This window comes from Geospiza fortis, unplaced genomic scaffold, assembly GCF_000277835.1.
Source record: "Geospiza fortis unplaced genomic scaffold, GeoFor_1.0 scaffold425, whole genome shotgun sequence".
Taxonomy (NCBI): Eukaryota; Metazoa; Chordata; class Aves; order Passeriformes; family Thraupidae; genus Geospiza; species Geospiza fortis.
In genome coordinates, this window is record NW_005054387.1 from 2,387,921 (window position 1) to 2,403,981 (window position 16,061).

Here is a 16,061-nt window from a genome sequence, read left to right on the forward strand (position 1 = left end):
GGAGATTATGTGAGAAATTAAGGGTGAAGACTGAAGAGATGGAACCCTGAAAGGCTTAGCATGGAGTTGGGCCAAGAGAGGAGACATTTGGCCAACAGGCTGAGCAGAGACAGAACCTTCCAGAAGGATGACAGCATTATCTCACGCAGCCTTCACATCCCCACAATGCCCAGCCAGGACAACAGGAGCTGCTCCCAGCCAGGCTGCTCCCACAGGTAGGTAGGTGTCCACCCTGCTGCATCTCCCTCTCCACTTGGAATTATGCAGCAGTGAAATCTGCTGGGGAGGAAGAGGAGAGCCAAGGACAGAGGAAATGACAGAGTCCAGCAGGTTCCACTCCCTGATCCTCCGGAAGGAAGTTTCTTTCCTAGTACCCAACTCCACAGTGGATAGGAGCCTGTCTGGAAATGGCTCATTCAACATTGAAGAGGAATAAACATTCCCCATGGCAGAATTAAGAGGTTTGGCTGTGGGATACGAGGTGCCAATCTCAAAAAGTCTACAGCAGACAGCAGGAAATGTTGGCCTGGGCCAATTTCAGACAAAGATCAAGGTTAGACTAACAACAAAAAAAATCTCAAGAGAAATCTCTGTCTACAGCCTTCACCCTGCTCTGGAAAATCTCCCAAATCCTGCTATTAAGATATTTTACTTCCTTTACCAGTACTGCCAATCCTGGCAGCATTCTCATCTCAAGTGCAAAGTCTCCCTCCCAACACCACTGTGCAGCACCAGGATCAGCAAACCCAGCGCTCTGAGAAAGGCCTCGTGTGCAGCAGCAGGAGGGGTTTGGTTACACACAAATCCCTGCCTGATCAGCACCAGCAGGAGAGGAAATGAGGGAAGAGTGACTGACAGGGAAAGGCGGTTTCTGGATGATTGTGTTTGGTTTTGGGGTATGAGAAGCTTGTTGGAACACGAAGTCTCTCTCCCCTCGCCGCAGCCTCTTTGAGCACAGGGATGGAGCAGAGCCCCTCACAAAGCACAAGTCATTGATGTCCTTGTAGTGCTCCCACCTCTGATCCACCACACACATTAGCACCAGATGCCTGCTTGCCAGAAGGAGAACATGCCAGGGTCTCTCTCCCATTCAGGCAACATCAGTCCCTGCCTTGTTCTTCACAGCTAAATCAAACCACCAACTAAAAAGAAGAAGAGGGGGGGGAAATTATCAACACCAACTTCTGGAAACTGTTACAAATAGCTCAGTCTTCACTTTCTGGGTAGTGACAAAAGGTCAAGTTGTGCTGGAAAGGATTATTTGGGTTCTACATGACATGAGTGCACAGGCTGGACTGGGCTCTGGTGGAGCAGCACTGAGCATCCACAGCACATCACAAGCCCAGGCAAAGTGGAAGCAGCATTTTCTGCCTGGATTGCTAACACAGGAATTGCAGCTGAGAAGGTTTTTATCAGCAATTTGAAGTGAAAACATAATTTATTAAAAAAATCAAATGCAAGCAGGGATGGTGCACAACTGGCAGGCAAAAAAAGCCAGGGCTGAACTGCATGGCTGAGTGTCACGTCTCAAACCCAGAGAGACCAGGAGTGTGGTTTTGGTGTTTAACCAGTTTCAACTGCAGCCTGGCACTCTTTTACTTCCTCTGCAGAGAACTCTTCTCACTGCTGAGGGAAAGAAAGCAACCTCATCACGCGAAACAAAACGGCTTGAGTAAAAATAAAGCCCCAAGGTGGTTTGGTGGCTGAGGTCATATCAGGAGGCAGAGGGGTTGCAGGCAGGGGAAAGCACTCAGAAATACTCATGTTGCCAACCAAGAAAGAGATTACAGAAAAGGAGGCAGGGCAGAGAATTAATGCAAGTCCAGCAATAAAGAGGCTGACAGGCCTCTTTCACACGCCACCAGCTCCCCCGTGCTCAAAACAGTTTGTAAACTGTTTCCTAAACACAAAGGGAAAAAAAAGCCCCAGACCTGGTCCTGACCTCCATGAATGAGTAACCAAACCCAACAGCTTCCTGCAAGCTTGTGGGGGTGAGGAAAATGAGGGCAGGACAGAGGGAACTCCACACTTCTCCCTCTCAAGTCTCACTTTGGGCACAAAGATGAAGGATGCAACAGCTCTTGCTGTTCTCTCATGTGGGTGGTGGATAAAGGCCAGAAATAAGGGAAGGCAGCCCTCAGCTGGTGCCTGGCATTCCCACCCCAGAGAGCATCTCTGCTTCTTGCTCTGCTGCAGGGGAGGCTCAGCAGTGCTGGCAGCTCTGCAGGGCTGTGCATCAGGAGCAGGCTGGGGGGGAAGCACTGCCATCCTCTGACAGCAAGGACAGCCCAGAGCACAGCACACCTCACACAAAATCACCCACTTCAATACTAGAGAGCATCTAACCAGAGAGGGGACAAACTTCCTGACACGAGTCACCCTCCTGTGACAAGGTGATGACACCCTAAGAGCTTGTGTGCATCCCACTGGCTCCTTCCATGAGAAAAACCCCAGGGGACACTCCCTCCCTTTGGGGACACACCTACACCGCTGCTCTGGTGGGGCTCAGATGTTCACCTGCTGTGGGAACAGCTCCAGCAGCAGCACACAGGGCATGTGCAGGCACTGCTGGGCTACTGGGTCCCATTCCCTCCACTCTCTGCACCAGCATCTAGTTTTGGGTTAAAAAACCCCTAAAAGCATGCAAAACTCAGCACAGGACATCATGTGCAGCCTGCAGGGTTACCTTTTTGGGGAGCCATGCCCCAGCAGTGGGGGGAAGGCAGCAAGTTTGTGTTTTCACCCTGCCCATGTAAACCACAGGCACAGCCCCAGCTGCCTGGGCTCATTTTCCAGATCACAAGATCCTAAAATGGAACATTCTGAGGGCTTTGCCCACCTGACACCACGGAAGGATCAAATGAGAGAGCCCTGTAGGAGCCCTGCACTTCATCCAGCAAAGATTATTTATAGGAGTCTGCAAAGAAAAGATCAATCTTTCACTGTCCTGAGTGAAACCACCCAACCATGCTGGCAGTGAGGAGAAATGCTCCCACCAGCCTGGCAGGGATGCACCAAAAATAATGAGTTCCCCAAGCAGCCCCTTCTCTGTGCATCTGTATGGAAGAACAACCATCATTACAGCAATACATCATTTCCACTTCTGCCTGCCACTTACCTCTAGCCATGTGTAATGGAACAGAGTAACAAGGTGAGGGGAAGAGCTGAGAGTGGAGGGGGAAGCTCTCAGAAACAGGGGTGTCTGTGGGGTGTATTTGCATGAGCCGTGCTCAGAGACACCCAGCTCACACCACAACAGCCTCTGAACAAAGCAGACACTCCCAGGGAGCAGAGGCAGTGACATCCAGGCAGCCCCAACTCTGAACTCGGGTCACTTCTGCCCCCGTGTGTGACTGGCCCAGGCTCAAGGAGCAAAATGGCCAAGAAACCCCCAGCACAGCTGCTCCCAGACTAAAAGGAGTTTTTATCCCTCCAGATGAAAAGCCCAAGCTCCACCAGATGAAAAACTGCATGGATTGAAACCAGGCAGGAGAAGGAGCCAGCCCAGTCACCCAAGTGGCTGCTGCCCAAGAGGAACAAGAGCACAGAGCAGGAACAACAAACATCACCAAGGAAAAAGGGATGTGAAACATGCAGGAGCTGGCTGGGACAGGGACCCTTTCACTAAGGACACGAGATCTCTGTTGAGGAAGCAGCTTGGGCAGCCCCGAGCTCCTGCATTCCCAAAATTGCCTGTGGTGGTATTTTCTGCTCACTCATGGAAACCCTGGTGCAGAGCTCCACACTCCCTGCTGCTGAGAAGAAAGTCTGGGTAAAGAAATGGAAGTTAAAACCTGCTCTGAATTCCAGAGCAAATGATTCCACCCCAATTTCTCTGCCGCTGCAAGGGGATGCTGCTCCAGGAAAACCCAAAACCTCTATCCCTGACCAGGAGGCTGGAGGAAAATGGGAATGTTCCTGCAGCTGATGCACAGGGCTGTGACAGCAGAGCTTGACTCTGCCCTTTGCTTTCCCAAGAGCTTTTCTGGTGGCCCTACCAAACTTTTGATGGTTCTACAAGACTGACCTCTCACAAAGAGGCTAAGAGACTTAATTCTTTAATGATGATGAAGTATTCAGCCATCTGGAGAGAAGTATTATTCAATTACTGGCCTGCCAAGGGAAAACCTCTCTTCCCTAATCTTAGCTGCAGCAATCTTTATTAGTGCCTGCATGCTGTGTGTAACACAAGGAAGTGTCTACTGCAGAGCACAGGCAGCAGGCAGCAGCAATTGTGAGAACCTTAACTCAGCATTTCCTGACAGGAGTGATTAAAATCTCAAACTCAGTGTAATATTAGCACTTTCTCAAGAGACTGACAGCCCGTTTGCCCTGTTTACTTTACCAATTCACAGCCTGCAGAGCAAACTGCTTACAGTACTATCAGATTTAAGATGAATACAGAGTCATGGCAAATGAAACCAGTGGCAGAGAAGAAATGGCAGAGGTTCAGCTCTTCAGCTCACCAACTGCTCACTTGCTCAGCCTCCTTTTTGAGCTTTTCTCATTAGAAGTGCATACAAAGTGACCAGATATTGCCAGGTGAAGGGTCAGCCTGGGCCCCCCTGCCCCTGCACACCCAGAAACGTGCAACGTACAAGAGACCACAGAGAGCAGCTGTCCACAGAATGAAACCCCAAAAGGCTGTGGCCAAAACAGCCAAAACCCTGAGCACAAAACAGCCAGGCTGCAATTCAAACACCTCCTCAGCTTGTTCTGAAACTATCCCTTGTTCTGTGTGCCAGCAGTGCCAAATCCAGTGACAGGGGAAGGGGCCAAACACAGATTTACACCCCTTGGTGTGCACAGGTGGTGTGTTCCTCCAGTTCTGCATCTTCCTAGAAAAGGGAATGGAGCAAACTGTGAAACAGGCGGCTCTGCCAAGCCTCTACCTAAAAGCACAGTGCAAGGCAAACTGCCAGCCCCACACGCCTCCCTCATCCCAGAAATGGCTGTGGTTTGAGCTGGCCTTCTCACCCTTGCCATCCCACATCCCTAACTCCAGCCTGTGGGCTCCTGACCCTGAAATAAAGCAATTCTGGGGTCTTTGTACGGAGCTGCATAAAGGAGAACGAACAGAATCCTGAGCAGAGATGTGTAGCACATGCTGACAGGGACAGCACACACAGCAGCAGGTCCTGGCAGAGCAAATCGTGCAGCACCTCCCCCTAAGTGTGTCATGTCACAGGACTGGCACCTCACCACCTGCACAGTGAAGACAGCGACTACTGAGGACAGAAAACATCCCCAATCGATTTCTTGCCACCTGTAGAACTGCAGCATCCTCACAGTCAAAGCACCTGGGGCTGGGTTTGAAACAAGAGCCTCTGGCTGAGGGGTGCACACAGCCTCTGTCCCACACCCTGCCCAGAATGCATCCAGAGCTGTTATACCTCTACTTGCAGTGTTATATCTGCTGCTGGCATCTGAACTTACCCATTCTGCCCGGCAAAATCCCCTTCTCTGGCCCAGAAACTGAGAGGAGTTTGGGGCATCTCTGAGGGGCTTTAGGAGTTCTGAGTGGTTTAGGATATTCCAGAGGGGAGTTAGGGGTGTCTGAGAGAGTTAAGGACATCCCTGGGGCAGTTTAGGGGGTGTTAAAGTGATTTTGAGGGTGCAGAGGGGTCTCTGACAGTGTTAGGGGGGAATGTGAGGGGATTAAAGGGGTCTGCAAGAGGGTTTAGGATGACAGCATTATCAGGGTTTAGCACATCTCTGAGGGGGTCTCGGGGTGCACTGAGGGGGTTTAGGGCATTTCTGAGGGGGTTAAAGGGGTTTTGTGGGTCTGCAGCAGCTGCCATAAGGCAGCTGAGCACAGCCATCAGGGCCAACACAGAACACAGCCTGCCTCTGCCTCTTCAAGGGCTGAAGCTGGCAAGGAAGGGACTGGGCAGGCAATGACACATTTAGCCTCATTTCCCCAAAATGACACACAAACGCTGGCACACGTCCCCTGGGAGCAGAGCTGTTCCCTTCCTGCCGGCCGGGGATGTGGGACAGAGGTGCTGCCATCCTAGGGCTGCTCCTGCTCCCGTCCTTCCGAGGCCAAACACTGCCACACTGTGGCAGCTCGGGGCTGCTCGGCTCCAAAACACCCGGGGATGCTGCGAGGAGCAGGCTAAGAAGCTACAGCTTCAATGAGGAAGGAGCCCAGAGCTTCCCCAAGAGCTGCTGTCTTCATCCAGCCCACGGCTTCACAGCTCGGGAGCTTTGGCAGCGACACAGATTTCAGGTTTCCTCTCCACGTGGTTATTTTGGGTGATATGGCCCCATAAGCAGTTGTGCCAACTCTAGTGCTGCCCCACAGTAGGCACAGGCAGCCTGAGAATAAATATCTTGGCTGCCAAAACCAACAGTGCCCAAGCCCAGGCCCTCAGCTCCCTTTTGCCATTCTATTTCCGCCCTCAGATCCCTTCTGCCATTCTATTTCTGATGGTGTGACTTCTCCATGATCAAAAAGCTCCTACTTTTCAGGAGCCAACGTTTCAAACAGAAAGAAATCAAGACTAATGGTAAATATCAGTCAGTGTGTACAGACAAGCTGCACTTCAGAGAGCACAGACCCCACTGACAGAGCAAGGGGAAGCTCCAGCACCAAGTGCTGCGCTACAAACACATCCCTGCCTCCCACTTTGCCAGCTGCTACTCTGCCTCCTGTGACAGCACTGCAAAAGAGAAACCCCCACCAGTGCCCCAAAAACACTGACAGCATCTCATGCCAAGCAGCTTCATCTGTGATTGATGGGGAAGCTAAAGCTTGGCACGTTCCTTTCAGTGATGCTGAGGAAGCAAAAGTCCCCAGAAGAGCTGAGGAGAGGGAAAATAACCAAGGGCAGGAACATTTGAAAAATGCTGCAGCAATGTGCCAGAGCTTATCTTTCAAAGCCCCAAAACTTCACCCCAGTTCCACCCAGCTGAAGTCACAAACACGTTACAAAAGCACAAATCTGAGAAGCTTTGGGCCCCACACTGTGCAGGGAAGGTTTTCCCAGTTCTCTTAAACTCCCATCCTTAACAGCCATTTTAGGACAGGCAGCCCAGAGCTCCCTGGCAAATTCTCTTGCAAGTCAAATGTGCCAGAGCAGTGCAAAGATTCCTGGAGGATGAGCTCCCAACCACCACTGCCTTTGCCCGCATTCCTGGGCCTGACAAACAGAGCTCACCCGTGCTCCTCCTACAAGGTACAGCTGGACAGGCCCACAGGAGACACCATCACTTAATTATATTTTTAATTCTTGCAAAAGAAAGGTGCTGGTCTGGCCTCTCAGCAGAGCAAGTTATGCAAATGTAACACCTACACTGGAAATTGAAACCACGGTTTTCCCGTTCTCAGTGATCATCTGGCAATGGGACAAGTGACACACTTCCAGAACAAGCCTCACAACTGCCAGGGTCACTGGTAACCCTGGTCTCCAGCACCTGACCTCATTTCCCACCGGGAACCTCACCCAAGTTAGAGCCCTCAGAGCAGCAGCATTTTACAGCATCTCGTGTTTGTGCCTCTCTCCTGTTCCACATCAGCCACGCCAGCGTGCGCTGCCAAGAAAGAGATGGTAACAACATGCCTTAAACACGAGAGGCACGAGGTCACCAGCTCCTCAGCCTGACCCAGGCACAGCTCCCACAGGGAAAGCCAAAACACTGGAAAATTTAGCAACAGGAAAGCAAAACAGATCCAGTGTCATTCCACTGCATTCCAAAGACATGAGAGCGAAGGCAGCGGCCGCCTCGTGCGGTACTCACGTCGCTGGGGCTGAGGTTCCCAAGCCCGTTGTCCTGCTCAGAATCCCGGCTGGACTCATGGCCCTGGCACGAGCGGGGGTGGGAGGGATGGATCCAGATCTCCAGCCTGGTGGCATCGTCTCCCACTTGTCTCAGTGTGGATTTCTTGCCCTTGCCCCGGCGGTTGGGGCTCACATCCAGCACCTGATGTTTCCTCTGCTCCATCTGCTCGGACTGGGCACACAGGACACATTCGGATCACCCAAGGATCAAGGGTCAGGGGAAATGTATCATTTCCTATTCACAGAAAAATCAGCCCTTTCCCCTGCTTCACAACAACAGTAACTCATGGACATGTCCAGAATTTGGTTCTGGCTCTGCAGGACAGTGCAGGTGAGCAGTTTTCAACTCCAGCTGCCACAGGACAAGAAAAGGTGCGTCCAGTCCCAGGAATGTGTGGCAGCCCATGTGCTGTATTTGGGGTGACTCCCCGGGGCACAAAGGCACTGCAGCCTCCCTTATCCATCCCCACACATGTGGGGCACCTATGGAATAAAGCAATGATTGCATGCCAAGGCCATGCTGCAAACCACAGCAACCAACAGCCCTTGCTGAGCTCAGCTGAATCAGTTTGTGACCCAGAAACAAAAGATTCAGCTGCCCAAACCACCCCAAAACCACCATTCTGAAGGCTGCGTCTGTCATAAAATTTCTTAGAAGTAGGTAAGGAGTGTCTCCAAGTCTAAAAGCCACCATTCTCTCCATGCTCTGCAGCACAGGCAGGTGCAGCACCCCAGAGCCCAGCTCCAAGACTCACCTTGCGTTTTGTCTCCTCAAACAGACTCATCAGGCTCTCCTTGGCAGTGAGGATGGGGTTGCTGGCAGCCAGGCTGCGCATGTAGTAGTACACAGCATCCAGCTTCCTCCTCTGCAAAATACACAACAAAACAAGAACAAATGGCTCAGAGCTGCCACTCCTCTGGGGCATTCAAAGCCCCAGGGCTCCCATGTTTTTCCCCTTCTCCCTCCCTCAATACTGCCCGGGACAGACAGACACAGTGAGAAAGGTCATGAAGGAAAGGTGCTTCTGAACTGCTCCACTTTAAACCAGCATCTTCCAGTGTTGGGAACTGGCAGATCCCTGAGCCCCAGCATGATGCTTCCATTATCTGCTGCCACATCTCCCCTGAAGTCATTTTTCCTGCATGGCTGGAGTAGCCAGCACAACTGAAACCCGGGGAAATCACATGTGGATGTTGCTCAGACCAATGCCCACAGGTTCGGTGATAAGACAGCAAACAGATGGCTCTGAGCACAAAAATCTCATGCAAAAAGTGGGCTGTGTTTTCAACTTAAAACAATTACACTCTCAACAGCCCACAAAACAGTCCCCAAAACCCCTGAGGGAGTAGCGTGTCTCTGACAAAGCTGCTTGAAGCCACAGCAGCTGGAATCCACACAGCACATCCTGCCATCAGCCTCTTTTTCCTTTTAAGAAAAAACCCAAACCATCTGAGCACTGCCCTAAACAATGTATTTCTCCACCAGATGGAATCTCCCAGCCATCCCAGAGGCTCTCCCTGTGTCTGCACATCCTTGCCTGAGGAGCATCTTACCGTGTAGATGGCCAGAAGTGCCAGCTGGTTGTACGGGCGGCCGTTTTTGGGAGCAATTTGCTGAGCCTTCAGGTACCAGCTGGGGAAGGGAAAAAACAGAGAGAAAAGGTCAATGAAAGGACATGAGGCTGCCTTCCTTGTCCTCAAGGGTGCATAATTCCCCTTGGAATTGGCATTTCTGCAGGGAATTGGCCCTTCCCACAAGTGTCCTCTGCCTGCAGGAGTGAGCACAGACAGTGAGCTGTGCCCATCCTTGGCACTGAGCAAGAGAGGGCAGATCCAGCTGTAGAAGGAAAGAAACATCCCTGGCTAATACCCCAGATAAGCAGGGGGCAACAAGTGCTGATAAGTTCTGATGGAGTGAGAGCATATGGATGCAAGAATCACCAGAAAACACAAGAGCAAATCTACCAGGCTCAGTGGTCTAAACCCTCCCTCCGTGCTGCATGATCAGCACAGGACAATTTCCACCACCTCCATTTCTAGATGGAGGATGACTGGATCTGGCAGCTTGCTCTCTGGAACAGCAAAACCCAGCTACACCTTTCACCTTTACAGGACTGTGATACAACAGAGGAGTAGAAAGACTTTAAAAAGGAAGGGAAAGCCTTCTTTGGCTAGAGACAAGTTCAGGGATGAAATCACACCCAGCCCTGGTGTCCAGAGGCAGAGCTGTGCTGGAAGGACACAGCAGCTGGTGCCTACCTGCGGGCCTTGCCGTAGTTCGCCGTGTCGTTGGCCTGCTCCCTGTAGCGGCAAATGTCCCCCTGGCAGATCATGCACCTCTGGGCACTGATCAGGGCGTACTTCACCTGCAAAGGAGCAGCCATGGAGCACCTGGGACACAGCCCTGACTCACCTGCAGAGCCAGAGAGCCCACAGGGGCTGTACAGAGCCAACAGGAGGTCAGTGACACACTGAAGGTCTCACAAAAGGGCAGCAGGATGAAATGACAAGGTTCCAAGCCAATCCCCAAAACATCTCCTCTCTGACACAATACCCAACCTCTCCCCAGAAGGGGGTTGTTCAGTCCACGACCAATTTGAGGACAGCTGTTGGATAAACACATCTCTGTGGGAATGGAGCTGGACTAAAATATCCTTTCCCAGCTGTCCCTGCACCTGCACTCACAGCTCAGGGCAACATGTCAGGGAGGCAGCACAACTGCCAGCTTTCCCTCATTATTCTGGATTCCACAGGCAGAAAAAAACCATGTTCAACATCTCAGGAAAGGTCAGGGTGCCTTTGGACACTGCTTTATTAGCTCTGGTCACAGAGCTGGTACAAAACAAGCTCTTTGCAAAGGAAGCTAAGAAATGTTACTGCACCAGAGTGCAGAGTTGTCCAGCAGCTGAGAAAGGTTCCCTGCAAACAAACTGGCTCTGTTTGGAGTAGAGCTGCCTGCCCCTTGCATTCAGGCATTCACCTGTGCACCTTGCACAGGATTACCAGGATGAGAAGTCTCCAGGAGGAAGCCAACCTACCATTTTCCTGAGAGGTTTACTGCGGATGGCCATCCCATCCATGTAGTCCTCCAGCTTGAACTGGTAGGAGACCTGCAGCTTCTGGAGGAGGCCATCAAAAAAAGAAGAGCCCTGCAAAACACACACACACATGGATGTTATGATTTTTCTAATGACAAGCACAAAATCACCTGCCATGTGCAAGAAAGGAGCTCCAGTTCCCCGAGGTTTGGGCTGTTCCTCTTCAGAACACAACAAGGAGGTTGGGGGATCTCCAGCCTCAGAGGTTTTTAAGACTGAGCTACACAAAATCAGGACTGACTGGATTTAGAGTCTTGCTTTGAGGAGGAGGGTGGACTAAAGGCCTCCAGCAGTTTCTTTTCTCACCCTAATTCTTTAAAACACACCTTCTCAGGTCTGTCAGCCTACCTGGTACAAAGACTAAACTAAGCTGCAGTTTTACAGAATGATTTCCAAGCAAATTTGGTAAAGTTGCCACAAACACCTCCAGGAATGCTTCTGTTTAGCTTCACTTCAGGGCATTTATTTCATTTTAGCTTAAATCAATTTCTAATTAACACAAACACACCAAAACAAACTGGTTTTAATTGTAACAGATGTCTACCTTGACCTACACCTGCCCCACTAAATCATAATGTTTCTGAGCATCCTCTTTGCATAAGGATGACATGAATAAGATCAAGATGACCAGCTGCCCCATTACACCATCCCTTTCTAAAAACCAGCCAAGCCCACCCAAAGGTTTAGTGGAATCTGGGGATGTTTCTCTCTTCTTACCTCATCTAGAAGCAAGAGCAGTTTGTTCCGAATTTCTTGGGCATTTTCTCCCTGAGGGTCCTTGAGGAGCTGCCGGAATTTCTCAATCACCTGGTAAAAAGCATTTTTCCACAGCAACTGGTCCACGTTCTGGGTGTCAGAGAACTCAATATCCATGAGGATGCACCGTTCATAGAGCTGCAGCATCTCCACCCTGCAGCAAAACACAGGGAGGGGTCAGTGCAACAGCAACTGCCCAGAACACAGGGAACATGTGCTGAACCACCTGCTGCTCACATCCAGCTGCCAGCAGCACTCACTGCTTCCACACACAGCCCCCAGGGAGGTGGGAGCTGCTGCAATCTAACACCCCTTCCTGCTCTGAGAGGGCAAATCCAAAAGGAGCATCTCCCTGGTACAGGTGACTCAAAATGGATCAAGGCTTGGCAAAGAGCAAGGCTGCAGTTTGTCAACAGCAAGGCACAAGTGTCCCCTGATCCAACACAGAGAGCACACACAATGCTCTGAACACACAAGGTCTGGGCCAGGAACCAGAATACAAAGAACCACAGGGCAACAGAGATCTTGCCATTAAAAGGATCCCCACTCCCCTTCCGTCCAACCAAAATACACAGAATACAACAAAATACACACTTCCTCAAAAATGAATGAGCTGGGAACAATGGAAATAAAGCCTCAGAGTCCCAGAAATCACATTCCCCTTCTCAGCTGCCTACAGCCCTGCCTGGATGCTGGAGCAGAATTCCTCCCCCAAATTTAATAAAATAGCTGCAGGCTAGGAACAGGTCTGAAACACGTGGGGCAAGTTAATGGTAAAGGGGATCCTCAGCTGTTCCTGCCTTATTCCCTATAATCTTTCAAGTACTCAAGAAACAGTAGGGGAGTGTGGATGGTAAAGCCTGGAGTGAAGCCAGATGGCAATGCCTGGAAGAGCCTGACAGGATAAGAGAAGGATGCTGCTGGCTTCCTGCCCAAAGCACAGAGCCAGGATGGGCTGCCTGACCCTACACAGTCCCCAGACCCTGCACACACACCTGGACAGCACAAACACCAAGGGAACTGGACATTTCCAGAGATGGATGTCAGGTAAGAGTCCCCACACAGCTGGGACTGTGTGCACTTGGACACAGGCAGGACACAAGGGGCACTGCCAGCAAGGACAGGGTCAGCTATGCCCACGTTCCCAGGGCAGGGTGGGCTTCCACAGGCCACAGCAGCACTTCAGTGTTTCCTCTCCCTCCACATAATAGCTCTGGGAGACCTCAGCTCCTTGAGGAAGACCTGAAACCTCAAGTGCTGCTTCAATCACAGACATATCCCACCCTGTGGTTTATAGAGCAAGTGCCCAAAACACAGAACAAGCCCTGAAATGAGCTCACTTGCTAGATTTGCTGTCAGTCAGCTCTGAAAAACAGCCTCCAGAGAAGCCCTGCAGACACAGAGATCACAAATAAACGTGAAAGATGCCAAGTAGGAACTTGTTACAGACATATTAACCACCCCCCAGGGCAACAGTGTTACTGCTCTCCTGACAGACTGGCATCACCAGGCTACTCCCACTGGAGTGTCACCACGCTGAGTGGCATCACGAGCAAAACTACACAGCACAGGAAAGGCATTGCCACTGACAGCACCAGGAATACACAAAACACTTCCTGAGCACACACTAAGGATAGGTAAGAAAGCAGAAGTCTGACAACAAACACTGAGAGCACTGGAACTGAGAAACATCAGCTCCAGCAAGAGCCAGAAGAACCAAAAATCTGCAGGAGGTGCTCGTCCTGCTCCTCTGTGTCCCTCCAAGGCATTCACCAAGCACAAGAAGCCACAGGGAAGTAACATCCATCCTCACCCACAGCTTCCTTCCACCACCCACACACCGCTGGCACACAACAAACAGACCCGGCACATCAAAAACTGACAACCCAGTGCCACATCTCCCAGCCACTGAGATCCCCAAGGAGACACCATTCTCCTGTATTTCACCCTCCCCAGCCCACCCACCAACCTCAGCTGGGCCATCTTCTCCAGCCCCTCCGGGCTGATGCGGTCTCTGGACAGGAGGTTGCTGAGCTGCTGCTCCTGGTTCCCAGCCTCACGCAGGAGTTTGCTGAGCTCCTGCTGCTGCATGTTCCTCATCTGCTGCTCCATCTCAGGGCTCAGAGGAGTAGGAGGGAGTGGGCCACACAGGTACTGCCCTGCCTGGCCAGGGTACCCAGGGTAATAAGCTCCTGGGTACACCCCGTTGGCTGGACCCATAGGATACTGCAGGGAATATCCCCCGTAGGGATACTGGGGGCCTTGCCCGGAGGCACGAGGGTAATAATAGGGGTTGTCAGAGTTTTGGAATTTATAATAGGAGGGCTGGGCCTGGCGGGCTTCCCCCCAGGAGGTGGGGCTCACTTCATCATCCGTGTCTAGGAAGTGAAGCTGAGCAGTCTGGCTCTTCAGGGCGGGTTTTTGGTCCGGGTTGTTTGGGTCCCACAGGCGGCGGGCAGTGCCACCTCGGCCCCGGCTCCGGGGCCCTTTGCTGCCAGCCCCTCCCAGCAGGAGCCTGGGCCCGGGGTGAGTGGCTTCAGGGACACCCACTGAGCTGGCAGAGAGGTCCGTGTTAGCAGGCAGGAACAGAATCCCACGGCCCTTCCCTTGGGGCTCCCTGCTCTGGCTCCTCGCCTCCGAAACCTCTAAGGCCTTCAGGGACTTTTTTTTATCTGTATCTGCCAGGCCGGTGTCCCTGTTCATGGTCCTGCTGTCAAATGTCACTCGAAAGGGTCCCTTGACTTCCCTGCCGTTGCTGCTCCATTCACTCTCGCTCCTGGCAGCTCGGCTCTGCTCCGAATGCCTCCTCCTGTCTGAGCTCCTGCTGGAGACGTACACCTCAGCCTCATCAATCCTGTCATCGTCCAGGGAGTCTGTGGAAGACACAGAGAGCTGCTTCCTGGGACGTATCCTCTCCCTGGCACGCTCCTGCCTCCTCTCCACGCCATCCACGAGCAGGGCTCCGTCCGTGCTGTTGTTGCTGCCGGCTGAGCTGGTGCTGCAGGTGCGGTAGCGGCTGCGCCGCTTGTCCGTGCGGGAGTATCGCTTGGTGGAGCCCAGCTTCCCCGGCAGCCCCTCATCCCCCGCCCTCCTCACCCTGTCGCTGCGCTCTGCTCGCCTCCCTTTATCCCCCCTGGAGGCTTTCAGTGCTTCCCCTGCCTGGCTCCCCTCTCTATCCTCCTTGCTGGATTTGATTTTCCTGTTGGTGTCTTTTCCAGTGCTTTTCTCGGTCTCTTCTTCCTCGACTTTCAGCTGCTCCATCCTCCCGATGATTTCCTCGCTGGCCGACTGCAGGGAGGGCTCTTTAGCAGCAGAGTGCAGGCGTTTCCCAGGCTGGTAGATCTGTTGGTCTGGCTTCTTGGTTCTCCTGGGGGCCTTTGGACACCATTCATCCACAATGGGCTGCCTGGATGAGTTTTCCTGGCTTTGCAGGCCACCTTTGGTCTCAGTTTCTTCCTTTTCCTGTGAAGGACCGTTCTGCTTGGGGCTATCACTTTTGTCACAGTCCTCCACAGCTGGAGCTCCCACTCCCACAGCGTCCTTGTCCCCAGCACTCTCGTCCTTGTCCTCCTCAGCTCTGCTCCTTTCCTTCTCTGAGGCCTCTTGCTTTGGTGATACAAGTTTGCTCCTCAGTCTGGAGAGGCCAGGCTTGTAAATCTCCTGGTCTGGGCGCCTGTTGTCTTTGCGGTGCCTCGGCTCCTTCACCTCCTTCATGTTTTCTGGGGAAAAACAGACAGAAGAAAGTTACTCCCAGGGACCAAAAAATAACATGACAAATATAAAAGTCAAGGTAAAGAGCCTGCCACCCTCAGGGCAGATCCAGGAGAGATCTGAAAATCTACATCAATATTCACGGAAAATCACAGAGAAAAAGTAGAAAATGAGAAAGTGACACAACTGACCACATCCTCGGCCTGAGCCATTTACAAATCCCATCCTGCAACAGGTTTTTCCTCAAAGCACAACACCAGACTGGAGCACAAGCAGCAAGAATAAAGTTGTATCACCGCAGGCTCAGCAGCAGTCACAAGCCTGCTGCGGGTGCAGGAGCTGCCATCCCCAGCAGCGCCCGCTCTGCCACCGGACCGTTTGACTCAAAGACGCCTTTCCCCCTTGCTCACAATCCGGTAACGTTTCTCTCCTCCTCCTTTAACCGTATTTACAAAAAAAAAATCGTTACAGAGCCCAGGCCGGACCCGGCACGGTTAAACGCCCCACCAAAGCCGGGCTGCTCCCCGCTGCATTCCCTAAACTTTCTCCCTGCCAGTACCGCAGCCCCGACCCCCGCCGGTACCGGGGGCTCGGCCCGGAGGACCCCGAGGGGCTGGGACTGACCATCGCGGGGCAAAGCCGCTCCGGGTGCCTCCACCCGCCCCGCAGCCTCCCCGTTCTCGGTACGGGGCGCTCCCAGCCCGGACAGCCC

At 52.3% G+C, this 16,061-nt stretch overlaps 2 protein-coding genes across 2 annotated transcripts in view; one reads left to right on the forward strand and one right to left on the reverse strand.

Moving 5' to 3' along the window:
- The window catches only part of SMG6 (SMG6 nonsense mediated mRNA decay factor), a 104,357-nt gene extending 89,005 nt beyond the window's left edge, over positions 1–15,352 (reverse strand). The window contains exons 1-7 of the mRNA XM_031060632.1: positions 13,608–15,352; positions 11,600–11,792; positions 10,823–10,933; positions 10,044–10,150; positions 9,339–9,417; positions 8,540–8,650; positions 7,744–7,956 (exon numbers count right to left, since the gene is read on the reverse strand). Coding sequence (XP_030916492.1) covers positions 7,744–7,956; positions 8,540–8,650; positions 9,339–9,417; positions 10,044–10,150; positions 10,823–10,933; positions 11,600–11,792; positions 13,608–15,352 — 2,559 coding nt within the window. The remainder of the gene's footprint in view (positions 1–7,743; positions 7,957–8,539; positions 8,651–9,338; positions 9,418–10,043; positions 10,151–10,822; positions 10,934–11,599; positions 11,793–13,607) is intronic.
- A 55-nt stretch (positions 15,353–15,407) lies between these two features.
- The window catches only part of SRR (serine racemase), a 2,947-nt gene continuing 2,293 nt past the window's right edge, over positions 15,408–16,061 (forward strand). Inside the window, exons 1-2 of the mRNA XM_031060618.1 lie at positions 15,408–15,428; positions 15,906–16,032. Coding sequence (XP_030916478.1) covers positions 15,408–15,428; positions 15,906–16,032 — 148 coding nt within the window. The remainder of the gene's footprint in view (positions 15,429–15,905; positions 16,033–16,061) is intronic.